This window comes from Diaporthe citri (assembly GCF_014595645.1).
Source record: "Diaporthe citri strain NFHF-8-4 chromosome Unknown scaffold_8, whole genome shotgun sequence".
NCBI lineage: Eukaryota > Fungi > Ascomycota > Sordariomycetes > Diaporthales > Diaporthaceae > Diaporthe > Diaporthe citri.
Genome location: NW_025064853.1, coordinates 200616 through 220520, shown reverse-complemented (window position 1 = coordinate 220520; position 19905 = coordinate 200616). Strand labels below are relative to the sequence as shown.

At 55.7% G+C, this 19905-nt stretch overlaps 8 protein-coding genes across 8 annotated transcripts; 4 read left to right on the top strand and 4 right to left on the bottom strand.

The window, feature by feature from the left end:
• Positions 1-1145: 1145 nt before the first annotated feature.
• INS49_014458 (uncharacterized protein) lies at positions 1146-2698 on the bottom strand (the record flags this gene model as incomplete). Its single annotated transcript, XM_043175149.1, has 2 exons — positions 1146-2429; positions 2513-2698. 2 exons carry the CDS (start codon positions 2696-2698, stop codon positions 1146-1148), a joined length of 1470 nt encoding a protein of 489 aa, XP_043020106.1.
• Positions 2699-4211: 1513 nt separating this feature from the next.
• On the top strand, positions 4212-5982 carry INS49_014457 (uncharacterized protein; the record flags this gene model as incomplete). The annotated part of the gene is made up of 3 exons (XM_043175148.1): positions 4212-4257; positions 4368-5051; positions 5105-5982. 3 exons carry the CDS (start codon positions 4212-4214, stop codon positions 5980-5982), a joined length of 1608 nt encoding a protein of 535 aa, XP_043020105.1.
• Positions 5983-6893: 911 nt separating this feature from the next.
• On the bottom strand, positions 6894-7463 carry INS49_014456 (uncharacterized protein; the record flags this gene model as incomplete). Its single annotated transcript, XM_043175147.1, has 1 exon — positions 6894-7463. The coding sequence occupies one exon, from the start codon at positions 7461-7463 to the stop codon at positions 6894-6896; it is 570 nt and encodes a 189-aa protein (XP_043020104.1).
• A 726-nt stretch (positions 7464-8189) lies between these two features.
• Positions 8190-9843, top strand: INS49_014455 (uncharacterized protein; the record flags this gene model as incomplete). The annotated part of the gene is made up of 4 exons (XM_043175146.1): positions 8190-8603; positions 8653-9258; positions 9310-9450; positions 9517-9843. The coding sequence occupies 4 exons, from the start codon at positions 8190-8192 to the stop codon at positions 9841-9843; spliced, it is 1488 nt and encodes a 495-aa protein (XP_043020103.1).
• A 298-nt stretch (positions 9844-10141) lies between these two features.
• INS49_014454 (uncharacterized protein) lies at positions 10142-10964 on the top strand (the record flags this gene model as incomplete). Its single annotated transcript, XM_043175145.1, has 2 exons — positions 10142-10174; positions 10362-10964. 2 exons carry the CDS (start codon positions 10142-10144, stop codon positions 10962-10964), a joined length of 636 nt encoding a protein of 211 aa, XP_043020102.1.
• A 51-nt stretch (positions 10965-11015) lies between these two features.
• On the bottom strand, positions 11016-13107 carry INS49_014453 (uncharacterized protein; the record flags this gene model as incomplete). The annotated part of the gene is made up of 4 exons (XM_043175144.1): positions 11016-11227; positions 11311-11398; positions 12072-12209; positions 12349-13107. The coding sequence occupies 4 exons, from the start codon at positions 13105-13107 to the stop codon at positions 11016-11018; spliced, it is 1197 nt and encodes a 398-aa protein (XP_043020101.1).
• A 1948-nt stretch (positions 13108-15055) lies between these two features.
• Positions 15056-17524, top strand: INS49_014452 (uncharacterized protein; the record flags this gene model as incomplete). The annotated part of the gene is made up of 1 exon (XM_043175143.1): positions 15056-17524. The coding sequence occupies one exon, from the start codon at positions 15056-15058 to the stop codon at positions 17522-17524; it is 2469 nt and encodes an 822-aa protein (XP_043020100.1).
• A 541-nt stretch (positions 17525-18065) lies between these two features.
• INS49_014451 (uncharacterized protein) lies at positions 18066-19718 on the bottom strand (the record flags this gene model as incomplete). The annotated part of the gene is made up of 3 exons (XM_043175142.1): positions 18066-18286; positions 18352-19616; positions 19672-19718. The coding sequence occupies 3 exons, from the start codon at positions 19716-19718 to the stop codon at positions 18066-18068; spliced, it is 1533 nt and encodes a 510-aa protein (XP_043020099.1).
• Positions 19719-19905: the final 187 nt, after the last annotated feature.

Here is a 19905-nt window from a genome sequence, read left to right as displayed (position 1 = left end):
CCCCTGGGCTTTCAGATGCATTACCTAGTGGGGCGCAGTGAGACTCAGCGTACGTGCATGCGCTCTTTATAGATTACACCATATGCGTTCCGACAGCTTTCCGTTTTGCAACCAGCGTAATGGCAGATGGGCTCTCGGCTTGCTCGATGCCAGAACCTCTCATAGTCCAAGTGAGGTTGAGACGGGGCCTCGCTGTTGATGATCTCATGATGGTCCTCGGGCAAGATGATGTCGAGAGGCATTAGGTGAACGCAATCTCAGTGATAGTCATTAGTGAGTGAACAGACGTAGTAGTGACGGTATCGATGACAGGGCAAAGCGAGTGAGGATGCAATATGATATGCCTCGAGTGAGTGGACTTATAGAGCGCTGGGCACGTTGTAATTCGAATGAATTAGGAGACATATACATAGATGTATGTCACAAGGACTGGCTTCGATTATCATAAAGCGCGGACTGATGACAAGCCAGTATCCTTCAATATCACTGCAATTGCGATCAGGAGCCAAGACTTGGTAACATATGATAATCTTCTATACGCGTGATATGAATGTGGTTCTGAGACTCATTAATAATAATAATCTGAACCTCACGGCCTCTTGTATCCAGGCACGATCGATCGTCGAGCAGTTGTGCACTTTGTCACTGAGATGGGTATGTCACAGCGGAGAAGACCCAGGTAGGCCATAGTCTACCCTGCTCGGCGGTCCCGGGCAACTCTAACCACCATCAACCAGGTCCTCAAGCAAGATATTGATCAGAAAATGATAGGATCAGGCGATGAGCATATCATGGGTAATCTTCCAAGCAGTGTGCAAGCAGAAGTCTCCGTACAGGATGACGTTTATCATGTGGCAAAGACAAGGCTCACAGAGTTGTGATATTCAGCAGCTTGAGATTTATATCATGTATTCCAACATTCTGTCCGCTTTCAGCTTGCTCATTGCTCGTCTAGTCAGATTAGTGTACCGTCATTAGTTGAACAGCTAGGTTTCACAGCTTAAGGTAGAAGCCACGATAATTATTATGAATCGCCAGTCCAGTCGCTCCACCGAACTTTTGATATGAATCAAAATCGTCATCAGACACGTTGAGACCAAGAGTTGCATGACACGGGACATGTACCTCTGCCGGCGACGCACCACTTAGTGCGACTCTACCCTCCAAAATTTCCAGCCTTCCCTTTCGCCCGCACCTCCATGGACCCCTACAAGCTTTTCCACGCCCTCGTTACCCTCAACGTTGAGGAACAGGTCCAGGTCGATCTCCATGCCGCCGTCCTCGTCCTCGTCCATCCCATTCTTGATGACCGCGGGGAAGAGGACGCCGACGCCATCGCCGCCCAGTGTCGTCTCAAATTTCTCGTATCCCTCCTCCCCAAACTGCTCTTCCAGGCGCTCGAGCTTCTCTCGTGGGGCGTCAGGCCGTAGGAGTGTGATCGAACAACCCCCACCTCCGGCTCCTGTCAGTTTCGTCCAGCCAATATCCTCGTGATCAACCAAAGCTCGTATCCTCTCCAGCCTAGGATGTGAGACGCCGAGCGACAGCAGCTGGCCGTGGTTCACGGTCATCAGTTCGCCCAGCTTACGCAGGCTCTCCATGTCCTTGCTTTCGAAACCGTCCTCTTCGATCAGCCCTTCTGCCGTCTTCGTGATCTTATCAATGGTGTCCAGGATCCCACCCACGAGCTTTGGATGCTTGTCCTTGAGCTTTGCGACCTTTGCGACCTCCTGCGCCGTCGACCGTGACTGCTTGGTGTTTACCAGCAGCAGGGGAAGCTCTGGGAAGTCCCACAGTGGGCGCACCTCGGGGGCCTTGCTGTAGTCCGTCCGCTGGAATACAACGGCCTTCCCTTGCGTGGACACTGTATTGTCGACACCAGACGGGTTCCCGTGTATGGCCATCTCACCCACGAATGCCCACCTGTTGATCCTTTCCACCTGTAGCCGGGCTTCCTCCTCAGGCTGATCGGGGTGGGGCCCGGAAAGTGCTCGTAATTGTAAAAGCAGAGCGGCGGCGAGACAAACGGCGATTGAGCCGCTGCTTCCAAGACCTGCGCCAATTGGTATTGTAGACCGCAATGTATATGAACAGCCCGGGAATGATTGGTTGCCTAGAGACAAGAAGATGTACAGGAATGCAAGCGCCGAATTTCGGTGTATCTTGCGCACAGCGTCGGGCTTGTCTGGGGATATGTCGACCAAGTGAGGCTGGATCGCAGCGATCAGGTCGGGGTCGAGGCTGGTGACGAGGTCGTAGTAGTTCTTCTTCTTGGACGGGTGGGAGAATGTCGCCCACGGCAGTTGGTCGATGTCCCACGTGTGCGACATGTCCACGTCGGGGAATATCAGGGATACGGTTCGTTTTGATTTCGACAGAGTGGTGACCAGGAGATATGACCGGAGAGAAGTGGCCGCAGCAATGGCTGCCTGTGAGGCATGATGGGTCAGCGGGTTGCGGCAGCTCTGCGCAGAGGGCGCATCAACGTGCGGTCCAGGGCTGGAGCGCTCACCTTGCCGTGGACGACCGCATGCTCGCCGAAAACAATGACCTTGCCGGGAGCAGAGACCATGAAGGCTGGCATCATTGGGCTGGAAAGCTTGCGGGAGGCCTTCTTCAGATGCAACGACTTGCCATTGGTATGAGGCTGGTCGACGCCATTGCCATTGCCGTTCTGGGAGCCGTTGACATGCGCCATGGCTGCAAATTGATGTTGCGTCAAGCTCGCGCAACGCACCTGGTGTGCGATTGAGCAGGACTTGAGTACGACTGGGTGTTCTTGAGCGATCCCGACGTGTAGGTGGACACCGCCGACGTGGAGGTGGATCAGTAAGATAGTGGAGAGGAGTGTTGTTCGGTGGGTATAGAGAGGCCAAGCCGAGTCGGGGTCCTGGATCGTGGGTCGAGAGTCGAGACGTCAAGCTCTGGTTCAAGCTTGGGGGAAGTCCGGACCGTTGGTCGAAAAGGGCAATTCAGGGAGAGAAGGGACGAGATCAAACATGGCCAGAAGGACGGGCGAGGGGACGCGATGGATATCCCGTCCTCGATTCAAGCCATGGTGGTGGGAGCGATGGCAGCCCCGGTCTGCGTACACGGCGGAACTGTAAATTAGACAATTACCTATGCAGGCTCTCGGGGCCCCTGCCGACTTACTCGGGGTCTGCCTTTGTTGGGAAGAGAACGTGGCACAGCAGTAGGCTAGACAAGCGACGGTTACAGGGGTGTCATCGTCTTCGCCGTTCCTTTCATTGGCCCCGGGGTACTACGCAACCTACTGTCTCAGCCTTGTCCCTCGTCGGCTCTACGGAGTGCTCATACTCGCCCCAGGACCAAAATTTTGTCGTTGCGCAGAGAACCTCGACCGCATGCTGCAGTGCTGCAGTAGCACCAGTCCACGATTGGGCTGGCCAGGAGTGCATGTACGTACCTCCGTAGTCCCTGCTAGGTATGCAGCTCCAATGCAGGGACCAGCACAGCAGACCAGCTCCATCTGGAGAGCCAGGAGAATCAGCCGGTCTGCCAGCTCTATAAATCACGGACCAGTCTGGCTAGTGAGAACAAGGAGACTGACGGTAAGTGATTGCATCGTCGTCTTCGTGAGACCACACTACCGTACACAGCCCGGCTGCACGAATTATGCTTCGCAATTGGCACACGCACGTACACACGCGGGTCAGACTTTCCAATAGCAGTCCATGCGTACATGGTACAACATCAGCACCACAGCTGCATGCCCTTCCTGCGCCCACATCTGGGGGCCAACTCAGCGGACACTGCCTGATTCGGATATCGCCGCTAGAGGTTGTTTACCGGTCATCGCAGGCTGTGGTCGTCGACGGTGTTGCGTAAGGGTAGCTGTGTCTGCGCTAGGGACGCATTAAAATCCAAGTGCTACGCGCAGATTGTACTTAGGTAGGACAGCCAAAACTTGTGATGAATCTTCACTCAATGTTTGCACGGTACATTCCAAAAAGGTCGGTGGCGCAAAAGTGGTGAACCTGACGGAATGCTGGCGTTGTGCGTGCGATTGTTCCTTGATATTGTTTGATCAAAAGTGCTGTTGCCCAAAGTCCGCCCCGCACTCGAGACCTTGCAGCTACTTACAGGGAGCTGGCTTGGTGGGTGGTGGGGAGCTCTGCTTGCAGGCAACCTCACACGCGGTTCCTGTGACGAGCCGCAACCCAAGCTTTCAATCTTTCCTATGAGCAACCATGCCACCCAAATCAAAGGCACCGCCAAAACAAAAGGAACAAGAATGTGAGGAAACTACTTCCCCCCTTGTTGTGTGCTCTGCGTATAGGTCAACTCCAGTCCCACCTCGCGGGGCCTCCCACTCGCCACGTCTTACTGACAGCTCCTCCGAGTAGCAACACCTGTGGAGAACGAGCCTCTCAAGACTGTCTACGACCGTAGCTCTAATATCTATAGCCAAGGTCATCCCTACGCTTCAAGCCTCGCCGCCGGAGGTCCCAGCGGCCTCTCCTCTTCCGAGCGGACCGTCTGGGCCAACGCGCATTTCGCCCGCACACCTGCCCTCCTCAAGCGGCTAGGCAATAAGTCCCAACGAGACGTCTGGAAGTGCGTGAATGAAGCTGGTGGCCTCCCGCTAAGAACAGTCAAGCAAGTCCGTCCAACCGGTGCGGGTGGGACTCCTTCCGCTCAGACCGGACAACAGGGCTTCACCTGGGGCAGGGACAGATTCGGCGCGGACCTGGGAGACTCGACCCCTGACCAACTCGACAAGAGAAGTGAGAGGGCCTTGCAGCTTTCCGCGTTGGAGATACAGCACAGCGCCTTCCTGGAAAGGAAAGAACGCGAGAAGGGGAGGTGGCTCGATTCGAAGAACAACGAGGTTGTCACCGTGACAGCTGACGAGGTCGAGGAAGAGAAATTGCGGAGAAAAGAGATCGCGAGGCTTAGGATGGAACTCTACGGCGAACGCACGGGAGCTTACGGGACGGATCCCGCATGGGATGATATTGTGCCCATGCCCATTGAGGAGCCCGAGGGTGCTCTGGCTGCCATTGCCTATCCTGAGGAATATGCCGAAGGTCTGATTACCGCTCCTATGAAGTCTCTTGGATCGAATGCTGACATCTTGTAGCGATTTCCTACCTTCGAGCCGTGATGGCCAAAAAGGAATACTCCACGCGCTGTCTGCGACTGACGGAGCACATCATCTCCATGAACCCAGCCCACTACACCGTGTGGCTATATCGCTTCTCGATCGTTCAAGGCATGAGGACCTCCATCCCAGATGAGATCGAATGGCTCAACCAGGTCTCCCTCGAGAACCTGAAGAACTACCAGATCTGGCACCATAGGAGGCTGCTCATGGACCACTACTACCCGTCCATCGAATCAGATTCGGAAGAGAAGGCCAAGCTGGCCAAATCCGAGGAGGCATTCCTCGCGCAGATCCTCGCCGAAGACACGAAGAACTACCACGTCTGGTCCTACAGGCAGTACCTCGTCCCCAAGATGGGCCTTTTCGGGGAGCTAGAGCTCAGGGCCACCGAGACCCTGATCGACGAGGACGTGCGCAACAACTCTGCTTGGTCGCACCGTTTCTTCATCGTCTTCTCCGACCCTGCCAACGCCACTCCCGGCAGCCTGTCCACGGAGCACGACCCCAAGGTCCCTGCGGCTATGATTGACCGTGAGGTCAAGTACGCCGAGGAGAAGATCCTGCTGGCGCCACAGAATCAGAGCCCCTGGAACTACCTCCGCGGCGTGCTGGTGAAGGGAGGCCGCAAGGTGGACACGCTGCAGGGGCTCGTGGAGCGCTTCGTCAGCGATGTTGGAGTTGAAGGGAGTGAGAAGGTCACCAGCTCTCACGCCTTAGAGCTGCTGGCGGACACCTACGCTGAGAAGGGAGAGAGTGACAAGGCGGACCTGTGCTTGAAGCGCCTGGGAGAGAAGTGGGACCGCATAAGATTTGGATATTGGGAGTGGAAGAGAGCATCGCTCAAGAGCAACTAGGCGTGCCTAGATCTACTTCGGGACAAGCATGCAAGGGATATGTATGGGATTAAGCATTTAAAAGGCGTCACCCTAGCCCTTACGGGATCATGATCGAAAATGACCTAGTTAGGAAAGCATTTTCAATACTATAGGGGGCTGCAGAAATCGTGACAATTGTGGATTGTTTCAAGCATGACAAGAACTCCGCGAAGGGCAGTGAAACCAATAATATTATGAGCTTATGATAGACCGCGATCTGCGCATGTCCTCGGGTTTGGTGACCGCCGTATACCCCTCGGGTGCCGAACAGTCACCTATGCCGCATTTGGTGGTGAGCAGGTCTGACTGCAGGTTGATAGTCAAGCCACCTCGATTTTGATTGCCCAACAAGAAGCCATTCGCCGTCGCTGCCATCCTCTGCAATCCGTTGCCTACCATGATCATCCGACTTGCAGGGAATTCCTCTGCGACGCTGAGTTCTGCCAACGACTCGCACTCAGTGTTGCTTCCTACGCGGGTTGCGAAACTTCTGGCAGAGGCAAAACGTTCCTCTTTCCCTGGGCTGGAATCTGTCCTACTCTCCTTCGGACTCCTTCGGAGTCCTTCGGAGGGCTCAACCTGACCTGCACCGGCTTCCTTTGTCTCTAGACTGCTCCCCGCGGACCTTTCTTGCCCAACCCATTCAGACAGCCTACGGTGTCGCTGCAGCGCCTCGCGTGGCAGAATGACTCAACGTAGGCCTCCTACCACATGCGCATTCGCTCGTTACCGGAGCTGCGCCGGGACTGGAGGGGGAAGACGCCCTCAGAGGCGCGGCCGAGCTGGCCGTAGCCGCGGTCCCTCCTGCCCCGTGGCCCCGGCGTGAACCTGCTCCCGTGTAGTCGAAATCCTTCTTCTTCTTCTTCCTTGTCGTAGACGACGGCGCCGCGCTAGAGCATCCGGTGGTTCTGCGAGGAGATGAGGAACTTCTTCGCGTTGCGCGGCGGGTTGCGGCGGCCCACGACGTCCCAGTTGGGGACCAGCACGAAGACCTCGTGGAACCGCACGTGCTGCGTGTCGGGCGCGCTGCCAAGGTGTACGGTGCCCGTGACCGTTACGAGCATCGAGATGCGGCCGCCGCTCCGGTCGGGCCCGTTGGCCAGGATGTTCTCCGGGCACCCCAGGCCGTAGTCGTTGTTGAGCACCTGCGTGTCGTGGCTGGTGACCTCGTAGCGCACTTTCGTCGTGCCGGACCTGGTGTTGTGATCGGCGCCGTTGACGCCGGCGTTGCCGCGGCGCTGCGTCTCGAGGAGGGCCTCGTACTCGGCTGGGTCGTTCAGGTGGGCGCCGTTGATCGTGACGTCGGCGGTGATGCCTGCGCCGGTGTATTTGGATGACGAGTTTACGTAGTAGGGCGCGAGAGAGCGGTGGTCGTTGAGGTCCTGGTAGTACCAGCTCACGAAGCTGTCTGCTCCCTGGCTGGACACCTTGACCTCGGTTTCTTGGTTGGGGTACGCCATCGCGGAGTGAATTCGACAGAAAGAGTGTGGTGGTCGTGCTGAGGTCTCTGGAATGTAGCTCGACAGGTTTCTCGAGGTGGTGGTGTCCTTGGGCCAGTCAGGCACTCGGCGGTGTGCGAGTAAGCTAAGATATCGGGGTCGGTGGTTGGGTGAAGTGCGCCACGAGGCTGGCAAGGAGTGGGTGAAGTTCGCTATTTACGTTCGTGAAGCTGGACAGTGCGGCGCATAGCCATGGACGTCTTTGGAACAGCAAGCTGGTGGGACGGCAGCAGCCTTCTTTCAACCCCACAGTTATCGGCTTTTCTGTTAGCACATTGCTTATCGATTAAGCTCTGCCCATAACTTTCACCTCGCTATTGCTCTCGCATTCACTCTCACTCTCACTCTCACAGTGTGCCTTTCCACAGCTGTTGTAACCTCGTTCAAGCTTGAAATACGTCTCGGTTTTGGGCAGGCATACAATGACCACAGATGGACCGAATCTTCCTAAGTTCCGCTGGTAGGCTCAGGAGTCTTCAGTCAGCTTCCCTGCGGCGGCCTGCCTGGGTTTGCTCCTCCTGTCGTCACAATGGCCTTCTCCGGCCATCGAGAGCTCGCGCGTATGCCACCGCGCCTGCACCACAACCGGCAACGGAGGTGACGGACGCGGTGGGCCATACCGACTCAAAGCCATACTATGTGACAACACCGATTTTCTACGTCAATGCTTCACCACATATCGGTCACATGTATACCATGATCCTGGCCGATGTGCTGAAAAGATGGTACAAGCTCAAAGGTCGACAATCTCTCCTTCTCACGGGCACAGACGAGCATGGCATGAAAGTCCAGCAGGCCGCGGAGAACAACGATACCCCTCCCAAGGAGTGGTGCGACATCCAGTCCGAGAAGTTCAAGCAGTTGGCAGCAAAGACCAACCTTGCAAACGATTTCTTCATACGGACCACAGATGAGGATCACAAGGAGGCTGTCCGGCATTTTTGGTTTCTGCTCAAGGAGAAGGGGCTAATTTACGAGTCAAAGCACGAAGGCTGGTACTGTGTGAGCGACGAGACCTTCTATCCTGAGTCCATGCTTGACAGGAAGGTCGATCCATTGACCGGTGAAGTGTCCCTGGCGTCGATCGAGAGCGGGAACTCGGTGGAATGGACCGAAGAGAAACTACCACTTCCGAATGTCTGCTTTGAAGGACCAGCTTCTCGAGTTCTACCAGCAAAACCCCGACTTCATTGTCCCTAGGTCGCGAATGCGGGAAGTCGTGCAATGGGTCCAGAATAACCTAGAGGACCTGTCAATATCGCGACCATCCAGCCGATTGAACTGGGGTATCCGTGTGCCGGGTGATGACACTCAGACCATCTACGTCTGGGTAGATGCTCTTATCAACTACTTAACAAAGGCTGGTTTTCCAAACTGGACACCGGGGAGAGAGTTGGACGGTGGATGGCCGGCCGATGTGCACGTTATAGGGAAAGACATAGTCCGGTTCCATGGCGTGTACTGGCCTGCACTCCTGCTGGCGATTGGCATAAGTCCGCCAAAGAAGCTCCTGAGCCACGCTCACTGGACCATGAATGGAAGGAAGATGTCCAAGTCTCTAGGAAATGTTGTCAACCCCTACTACGCCATCGACCGGTGGGGGGTTGATACGATGAGGCTCTTTATGGTGCTCGACGGTGGGATCGATAACGATGCCAACTACGACAACGAGATCATCGTACAGAGATACAAGAAGGTCTTGGCGGGGACCTTTGGCAACCTCTTGAGCCGAGTCACGCGGAGCAAGGCTTGGAATGTGAGGAAGAGCGTGCAGGCTGGCCCGATGCTGACAACCTCTCCGCACCAGTCGAAATTGGACGAGCAGACTGCAGCGTTATTTGAAGTTCAGAAGGCCAAAATCGATGCTCTATACAGTGAGATGGACAAATTCATGGAGGGACCGGATCCAAGGCGGGCGCTTATGGTGCTCACTGAGGTCGCATTCGGAGTAAGTTCAGCCATACTCACTTAATTATGGTCGATGCAGACCCAGGTGGACTGACGAGCGCAACAGGCCAACCGATTCATAACTGAAATGGCCCCATGGGCCATGTCAAGAGGCATTGCAGAAAAGAGTCCAGAAGAACAGCTGGGGCTGAATGCATTGATGTCGCAGACAATCTACATCATGGCTGAGACCCTTCGGAACATGGGCATCCTGCTGCAGCCATACATGCCCGAAAAAGCGCGGCATCTGCTGGATGTGCTAGGTGTGCCGGAAAAAAACAGGACATTCGAGTATTGTGGATTTGGGAAGGATTCTGACTACGGGGTGCCTATGAGGGAGCCTGGCAAGAGTGCTCACGAGAGCCTGTTCCCTCCACTCGACGTTGAGGATTAAAGCCTTTTGACGCCAACGCGATGGTCACGGCTGCGGAATTCAAGTCTATGGAAGGGCCGATTTATTGCTCAAGCTGTGTTGTATATGGAATTGCAATAATACGTGTACGAGGAATTGCGTAAATGAGATTCCAGGCGAGCAAGTGGCATCGTCCTCTATATGTAGCCCGGCGCAGTCTGCTTGCTCCCGGCGCCGACCGGCCAAACGAATGGGGCCATGCCCAAGTTGCCGCATACACAATTGAATTTTCGCCTCTCAGCCACGGCTTTCATTCCCTCTTTCCACTCCGCGAGTCATTATGAGGATTAATGAGAAAATCGGTAAACGACATGTGGCCCCATTTCGTATACTTAGAAAATTGCCCAGACTGATAAATTGAGGACAGCGATCTCAAGCCCCGGGCGTGTGCTCCTCGTTCCGTACGATCGCCATCATGTACCACGGTACCACGCCTGGATGGCCGATCCTGTATGCAACTGCTCGATTACATCAAAGGCGAGTGCTGACTACGTAGCCAGGCCATACAAGAGGCAACGGCGTCGGAGCCGTTGACCATGGAGGAAGAATACGAGAACCAGCAGTCGTGGCGGGAGTCTCACGACAAGCTGACGTTCATCCTCTGCAAACCAATCGCCACTAGCGATATTCCCGTTTCATCTGTCCAGGCAGGACATGTCGACAGCCCTGACAAGATGATCGGTGATATCAACTTCTTCCTGTACCCCTGGGACGACGAGCCCGAGGACGACGGTGCGGATGCAAGCGGTGCTCCTCCCGGCTACTGCGTCGGGGAGATCGACATCATGGTTGCATCCCAGAATGACCGCGGTAAGGGACTAGGCAAGGCCGCCGTATCAACCTTCATGCACTACATCTGGTCGAACCGAGCGGCTATCCTGCGTGAGTACCAAGCCGCGGTGCAGCCTGAGCTCAAGCTCCTCATGGCCAAGATCAAGGCGACGAACGCGCACAGCATCTCCCTCTTCAAGAACCTGGGATTCAAACAGGAAGGGGATGTCAACTACTTTGGTGAGGTGAAGCTTGTGCTGCAGGATCTCGACCGCCTAGCTGCGCCTCCTGATGGGTACCGAGTGGTGCACTTCCAACGGCCAGTCAATTGATTTTGTCCAACGACTTCTATAGATCACCAAACCCTCCATCTACTTGGAACCTCACTTATCTCGTTCTTGCTTCGACTGCTCGCCCTTTCCACTGCTCGCGGAACCCGCCGGGTCACCACCTGGAGCCACCTCCTGCATCTTCTTGCCAACCTCCGATGCAAAGTTGGTTTGCTTCTGGACCTCGCCGGTTGCCGTACGAGGGACGTCGTCTTTCTCGGAGTCCTTCTCACTGGCAAATTTCCTGGGAGACCGTGGGGTCATGACTACTAGAGCACTAGCTTCTGAGACTCGAGGTGCTCATGTGTGTCTATCATGTGGGCTGGGGCTGCAGCAGTGGAATCCTTACCTGCTGTTCGAGCTGCTGCCACGTTGCAGAGAGACGACCAGCGCGGGCCGCCGGTGAAGCGCTTGACAAATGTGTTGAGATATACCATCTTCGGATACAAGGAGCGCTTGTTCAGTACTGATGCCGAAGTTCCAGGAGAGCTGTTTACTGCGTATGCCAATGATCGAGATGAAGTCCACACAACAACAGAGTTATAGCGTGTGTGAATGAATTGTTTTCTTCTGAGAGATGTCCAACAAGAGCATATTGGGATATTTGCACTGATGTCAACTGCATCAGCGACCACAAAATCATGTGTTATCAACATCAACGTCACCCTTCATCATTCGCATATCATGAAGATCCCTCCTCCCCACAAAGCTGCCCCAGCCGACTCTGGCAGTCTACAGCATGCAGTCATCCCACCCATTGATTAATGGCTTAACCACTGGGCACTTCGTAAGTAGGCATGCCTCTGCCATGGCATGATTTGCTGTAGGATAACCTATCTATGTGCCATGAGATTTCCCCCATGGCTCTTGTAACTTCTAGCAAAAGGTAGCTTTTCCTGCTTCTCTGTATGTATCCCTCATATATCCATGAAATCTTTGAGATTTCCGTACCCGTAAAAGCTGCGAACACATTCTATCCCTGAATGGCAGGAGCATTACTGGATGAGTTCAGAGGCAGAGCCTCAGCCTGCTTTTTTCCCGCGAAGTATAAAACTGCAATCAATCAGTTTGGTGAGGACCGAATACTGCGAGCTGCTATTTCTGTCATACGCCGAACGTCTTCCTGTACTTCTCCAGCATTTCGAGATTGATGTTCGAGCCGCCGCATACAACGACGACGACGTTCTTCTGCGCCCATCCTTGGTCCGAAAGGCCATCGCCCAGGTACTTCCTGAGGTCCCCATTGTACTACGGAAGTCAGTAAATGATCTCAACAACTACTTACCAAGGAGGAAGGGGCAATAGAAGGCCTCGTCTTCGAGCCCCTTCCGAAAGCCAATTCCGAGGCGGCCCAGCAAGGCAAAGAATCCCGTTTGGAGTCACTCACCACAGTAGCAATCGTTGCGCCGCACGCACTTTCCACCAGTATCCTCGCGTGGTCGAGGAATCTGACCATGGCATCTACGGCTGCCTTGTCCGAAACAACTGCGCTGATCAAGTCCCCTCCTGCCCGCTCCACCCAAGCAAATGCCTGCTCCGCGACTCTTGTGGCCCCAAGGGACGTTGCAATGGTAGTGATACCAGGGAGTGTCACCAGCTCTCCTGCCTCGACGCTGGCGTTGAGGCTGTCACCACCTTCCGTCTCGATGGCCAAGACTTTGGGGCTGCCATAGCCAGAGTCCTTGAGATTCTGCACCCCTTGCATTATACCACACATCAGGCCGCCGCCTCCGACGTTGCAGATGATAGCATCTATCTGCTCGTCGAAGGACTCGGACATTTGCGACTTCAGCTCGTCGACCAGGGTTGCATTGCCGTCCCAGACGTCCTGGTGGTCGAATGGAGGCACGTATACAGCCCTCGAGCCCGGGTGGGCTCTCTCAAAATCTGGAATGGCGACCTCGCGGAGGTGGCGGTCGGCAGCTGCCCAGTTCTCGCCAATCTGCACCACGTCGGCGCCCAGCTCGCGGAGCTTGCCGATCATGAGCTGTGAGGTGATCATGGGCACGATGACAGTGGCCGGCCGGCCGAGGGTCGCGGCAGCCGTTGCACAAGCCAGACCAGCATTGCCTCCTGATGAAGAGTAGAAGTGGACGTCCTCGGCTGAGGTTGAGGGAGAGTTGGTCGCCTCAACGGCCCGAACCATGAGATTGCCTATCCCGCGAGACTTGAAGGAGCCCGATGGCTGCAAATTTTCAAGTTTCAGGTAGATTTTGCTGTCGAGGTCCATCAGAAAATGCTGCCTATCACGAAGGAGGTATACTGACCATCCAGCCACCCGAGACAAAGGTGCTGAGTAGACACATGGAGTCTCAACCCAAGGCCTTGGTGGGCGTTTCGAAACAGATCCCATTTTCGGAGGTGTTTGCGTACACGAAGGGCAGCAACTGTCCCCTTAATGATGAGCTGATGCTCCTCAAACGATGGCCACGGCCCCTCTTATACACAGCCGACCCAATGCTTCTCAACCAGGGTATTGGCGGCTCAATCAAAGTCTCGAGACGCAGTTATGACCACCTTGCTGAAGTTGGTGAGAGGCGGAGGGAAGGCAGACCGGCGCTATAGGGTAATGATTATGCAGTCGAGCAGGCGTGTCTGGGAATGAATTACCTAAACCGATCAACCTCAGCCATCCGTCTTGGGCAGGTGACGATCCTCGAACGGCAGAATTACGGATTCAAGCGGCTGGCGAGGGATACTTATATGAATCCTGTTTCGACACAGTGACTGAAGAGAATGCTCAATTTCGACCCGCCGTGCAGCTGGTCGAAGCCACGGCGATGCGCGAATGCGCGTTCATCGGCACCGACCCGGCGGTCAGAACCCGTCATGGAAACGCGGCGGAGCGGGAGCGGGAGCGGGAGCGGGAGCGCTCGGGCCGAAAGAGTGGGCCCGAGACCGGCCCGTCAACTACATGTCCCAATTCGGAGCAGCCGCAATATCTTCTCGCTCACAGCGAGGTCAACCCAATACTTGCTGTCCTTCACATGCTCAGGGTAGTGATTCAAAAGTTGTTGAGATGTTACTTTCGGGGCACAAACCATGTGTGCAGATCCAGAAACCTTGGGTCACCTGGTTGGGAGCAGAGAGCTTGCCCAGTGACGGAAGGTTCATTGTGACTACCTGCATTTATACTGCAAATTGGACAAGGCGTGAGTGCCCTGCGTTGGCGAATGTCATGAACTGATGACTGCCATCTAGAGCTGATGAGCTTGTGAATGCAGCCCCTGAATGCCATCTTCAAGGCCGGGTCTTGTAGCCTGTCTGTCAAGAGAGGAATAGAATGCCACAAATTGAGAAAGTGATCATTGCATATGATTCTTGCCATCATGTGTGCTTCCAAAAGTGCCCTCAGCAAGCTGGTTCTTGTTGCCATGGCCACAGCCCTCGGGGTCATCGCCGTCCCAGCCATGCCAATCCCCTCCGTCCCACAGCAGTGACCCTCGCCCCTGCCCCCACAGCAAGCAGGCTGGCTCAGAAGCTGCCAGCAAATTGTCCATGAAAGTTTAGCACCCATCAAGTCAAGCTTTGGTCCTGCCCTCAATCTGTGCCTTTTCCCAGATATCACCTGGCTTTGGTCCCTTAGTCGTGCCGGCTTTCAGTGGGCTTTTCTGCCACTTGCCTTCCTGCTTGCATGCGGTTTCCCCCAGGACTTCCCCCAGACTTCCCTCAGGCTTTCCCCCAGGCTTTCACCTGGCTTTCACCTTGATTTCAGATCCCGCCACCGGCACTCCTCCTTATGCGGGTACATGCCCTGCCCTGCCTCAACTAATCCTGTCCCGGACCGTAGTGTCTGATACCTTGACACGGCCATCACAACCTCTGTTTGTCAGACTTGACGACAAGACGAGACGCAGGTATCCCGCCCATGTGCTGTACTTGCTCGGCACCACTGTCCACCTTGACCCTCTTCATTCAGAAGGCGACACTGGCCCCTCACCCAGCTTCCTTCCGTGCTCAGTGTTTGGTGACCACACAACGGGCTTTGTTCGACACTGATTCCACAAGTGAGTAGCCCTCCTTCGCCCAACAGCCACCGAAGACTGCCATCCGGAAGACTGACTCCTGTCCCAAACAGCCCGTCATCAACAGCAATGCCGGCTCCTTGCCATACCCCCGGAAGGGGCGATAGCAAGCCCAAGCCCAAGCCGGGCGGGCGTGTTGACGGTGAGCGTTCCTCTGAACGCAGGGCAAGAGGAACTCCATCCAACACACCCTATACCCCTGCCTCCGTTTCCCTCGGTCGCATCCATCGAAAGCGACCTGGCGATGGCCCAGTCGATGGCAGCACCTCCAGCAAGCGTCGTGGACTCTCCGCTACCACTCCAAACCCTTCACCTCTGGCAAGCGACCGTGTCGGTCTCACTGGACCTCCACAAACGCCTGTCATCGACCTCACAGTGGACTACGTTCCCCAAGCCAACTCGTTTGACTCCAAGAGGCGTGTCGAGAGCACCTCCGGCACCTTTCTCGGCTCTCCCACGCGCCAAGCTCGAAGTGCTCTTCGCTACACCAGTCCCTTGTTTCCTTCCACGCCTACTGGCGCCAAGCGGAAGATTGATTTCGTCGATCTGACCATTGGCGATGACTCCGATGATGATTCGAAAGCATCATCAAGTAAAAAGCCTCGAAAGACCGTACAGTCTCGACCCAGCGAGGACATCTTTCACTCGCCGAATGTTGAGAAGCCAATGGCTCTAGGACGGCTCTTTGATCACTCACGCCAACGACCTGAGTCTAAGCATGGACAGGCTGGTCCAGCCAACTTGGTCGAGAAGAAGGGTGCGACATTGTTGACTCCGTCGCAGGCTCGAGTGTATCCGAGTTCCGTATCGGCGGTTCGACCTGGTCAGATCACAAACGGATCTCCGAGAGCTTCCAAGGGTATGACAGCTCCCATGAAGTCTGCATTTGCGCAGGAAGGCAAGAAATTCCCCTTTACCACCGAATCGAAGTCCATCGAGACTGAAGCCGACCCACATCATCTGCGACGGGTCTCTGATTCTGTCCCTCGAGCCGGCCTGCAAGACCTTTGTCTCGCCGTCGGGCTTTCGAGTACCGCTGACAAGAAGGGAAACGAGAAGAGATCAGTGAACAGGAAGACTGATGCAGACGGTCCTACCGGAATTGACTCCGCTCCCGACGAGACCGGGAACCTTTCCAAAACTGACTCCTCTGGGCCAGGCCTCGCAGCCGGTAGGCTTCCTTCTGTGTGGCAAAGACCACCTCTGCCGTTTGGTCGCAGTAAGCTACTGCATAGTAGCGCATCTTCCCTCCAAGGACGCGAGTTGGATGCGTCGTACCCAATCCGCACTAGAAACGGAGGCAACGGTAGCCACCAGGTGGTCGAGACAGAGTCCGCCGGAGAAGGCGACAGAAGTACTGAACTTGGCGACAATGATCTTGGAGTCTCGGCAGGAGCAGGTCAGCTCCAGAAGCCCTCAATTCTGACGATTCAAGGCCAGGCGGAGGAGCAGAGCGAGCAAGTTGCTGACGGTCGTGCTGGTGGTAGCAACGAGCACGATGAACGCGGCTCGACCGGCCCCATGTTGGCGATCGGCCGCAGGAACGACACTCAAGACAAGCTACGGCCGCCTACTCCGCTCTCGTCGAGGCGAAGGCGTTCGAGGATCGTAGCCCTGAGAGCACCACCGGATCAGTTGCGCCGCATCTCCCAGCGGCCCGTCCAGCGGCCCGAGATCCCAATGGACATTTGCTTCTTGATCTGGATACCCCTCGAGATCCAAGAAAAGATATTTGCGTACCTGCTGCTCGCTGACGATCCGATCCAGGTCCTCCACGGCTGGGCCAAGCTGTACCAGCGGCAGCGTTCCAACCTGTCCCCTGCCATTCTGTCGACTTGCCAGGCAATCTACAGGAACGCCTCTGTGTTCTTGTATGGTCGAAACGTGTTTCGATACATGGTGCGGGACCGGGCCGAGTCGGATGCCTTCCCATCATTCGGACAGGACATCAATGTTGAGAAATACATGCCCCTCTTCCGCAAGCTCGAGTTGAAGATCGAGCGGTCTCGCACGGAGCGTGCGTACTGCACCTCGTTAGCCAATGCGATTCACCTGTTGAACAGAAACGGCGCTAACCTCCACACCCTGACGCTGGACGTGTCGCCTACGGTGGAGGGTGACACCCTGTCGACGGTGGGCTACTTCTACCCGGGTGGCGAGATCATCCAGGCTTTGAAGGCCCTCAAGACCTGTTTCATAGTGGTGCGGGTGTACACGCCCAAGACCAAGAAAGAGCCTGCAACCAGCCTCCGCCGCAAGCTCGACATGCGCATCGATCTGTGCCGATTCGAACAGGCCCCAGACCAGCCGCCCGAGACGCAGCTCGACGACCTGAGCGAGAAGATTACCGCCGCGTGTGAGAGCCCCTCGAAGGTGGTCGAGAGGGGTTGGTTCGAGGAGTTCGAGGTGGTGCCTCAGCCATACGAGCGCCGGGCCCGCCCGTTGAGGATCGCGTACAACGATGAGGACGACGACGACGACGTTGGTGGTAGCGACGAAGACGATGATGGCGACGACAGTGGCGACTTTCGGGGTTGATTCTCGTCGAAGGGGGGGGGGTGGTTAAATGTACCGTGTTGACGTTGCGAGGGGGTTTGTGGTTTGTCAGTGTTTCGATAGTTGGATTGATGCTGTTTTGATAGGCGGGCTATCACCATTTTGACCGGTGAATTGACTTTTCAAAAGCCCAGGGGAAACGTCGGAGCCAGTGCTCCATCAGATGCAGGAAAAAGTCGACACTTGTTTGAGGGGGTCAATAGATTGCTCACGAAACGTGGGCATGGAAATAGGGAACCCCACTCACCAATGTATTACATCTTCACAAAAGTTTTCCATCCCTTTTTCACATGGTTCCCGGATTACACTCTTTGCAAATAACCGCATATGGGAAATTCTCCTGTAGGATAACCTCCTAAGGAATAGTCTTCCATGGGATAGCTTGCCTTTTTGTTCATTGGTATCATGATGCCACAACTTTCCTGAGCAAAAAACGAGCTACGTGCGCTTTCCCTATCCCCAATCGCTCTGCCTATTCCTCCGAATGATTATAGTTCAGATCCATACTGAACCACTAAGGCGTCTATGACGCTGAAATCTTGATGCGCGATACCTCCAGGGTCTCAGTATCAAGCAGCACTAGCTCCTTGGACTCGGAGAACGATGGGACTGCAACGAGGCGGACTGCCTGCCCTTCCGGGCCAGAGATGACTTTCGTGCCGAACTCGGGCTGACAGCCCACAAAGTAGACGTGAGGGCAGTCATTCATGACGAAGGGATCGTCATCCTGGAATGGGTAGCTCCCTATTCACTCAATCAGCAAACGGACCAAGGCAGCACAGAGAATTCTAGGGCGGCAGGGAACTCACATAATGTGTCCGGCGCGGTTGGCGCACTGCACCGCCACCGGCACATGACTTCCATCATCCCGACCCTGTCATCACTGTCGATGTATTTGAAAAGGTCGTCCACATTCTGCCCACCCGTGCCGAGCACCCTCCAGCCATCCAGCTCTCCCTCCCATGGATTCGTCACCGGGTCTAGCCATCCCTTGTCTTTAAAATTCGGCGCAGCCGCGAATGCCCTGGACCGCGGGAACATAGCCGTGTGTATAGGCTGCTGGGGAAAGCTGGCGTTGGCCGGGTCGTGTTCTCCCGGGAGGATGGTGACGGGCATGGTGGGCAACAGCTCAGCCAGGAACTCGTCCAGAAGTTGTGAAGGCAACGGGTTGTATGAACTAGCGTCGTAGCCGTACTTCTTCTGCGCGGCCTTCTTCTCTCCTGCAGATTCACCGAATCGAGGATTCGCAGCGGCGATGGAGTTGCCTGCGATGATGAGGCGGCTAATATGAGACAGCTCTGCTTGCGCACTGGGGTCCAGGGCCTCGCCAAGTAGGTACTCAAGCAGAAGATTCAGTTCCACTGCATGTGAGGTGTCGTCGCCCGCAAAGTTGAGACCCGAGACAATTGCGATTTTGCTGCCACTGCGTGAGGGTGAGGCGTCCGTCATCTCAACGTCCTCGGTCTTCACAGCCTTCTTCTTCCCCTTTACCGAGCCATTCGCATCGTTCTTCGGCAGTTCTGATAATGCCCACCGGTCCGGCTGTGGCGGCAGGTCCGCGAACTTCACGTCGATGACCTCAAAGTCACCATTCGCATTCTCCGTCCCCACAACAGCAATGATGCACCCGGTGACGAGCATGACGGACTTCAGGATGTCGCCGGTGAGCCGGATGCGGCCAGAGTCGTCCTCGAGCATGACGGCATCCCCCTCGTCGTCACCAAAGTACTTGGCGACAGAAGTGGGCGCCGAGATCCAGCGGTCCTTGGACACGTCGTCCAGGATGTTGGGCTTGAGCGACATGTCCACGTACACGGTGCCGGCGACCCAGCACAGCTCGCCCTGGCGCACGTCCAGCACGCGGTCGGCCTTCTTGGCCGTCTCGCCGCCGACGACGGTCCCCTCCCACGCGGCCTCTGCGACCTGCTCGACGGCGGGCTTGATCTTGGTCAGCCGGAGGAAGTATGTGTCTGCATACTGTTGCTGGTAGCTGCGGCCCTTCTCGAGCTTGAAGGTGTCTAGGGGCTTATAAGCCGACTGGGCGCGCTCAAGAGACTCCTCCAGCCCATCGCCGCTGCAGCAGATTGTTAATTCCTGGGTGAATACGTATTGGTCCCGTGGGTACATACGAAGGCTTCTGAAGCAGCTTTGACTCGATCTCGTCCAAGGTCACCATCTTTGCAATGCTGGGACGACTGGGCACGAGGAACGGCCACGGTGAGAGCCGGCTAAGTTTTGGAGCGAGGTCTGGCAGACGCGTCCAGGAACGCCAGGAGTGAGACGCGTTAATGGGCGTGTTCCTCCTTTGGGCTAGGCCCCAAAATCGAGGTGTGAGCCCCGGTGGGCTGATCCCTGCGAAGCGT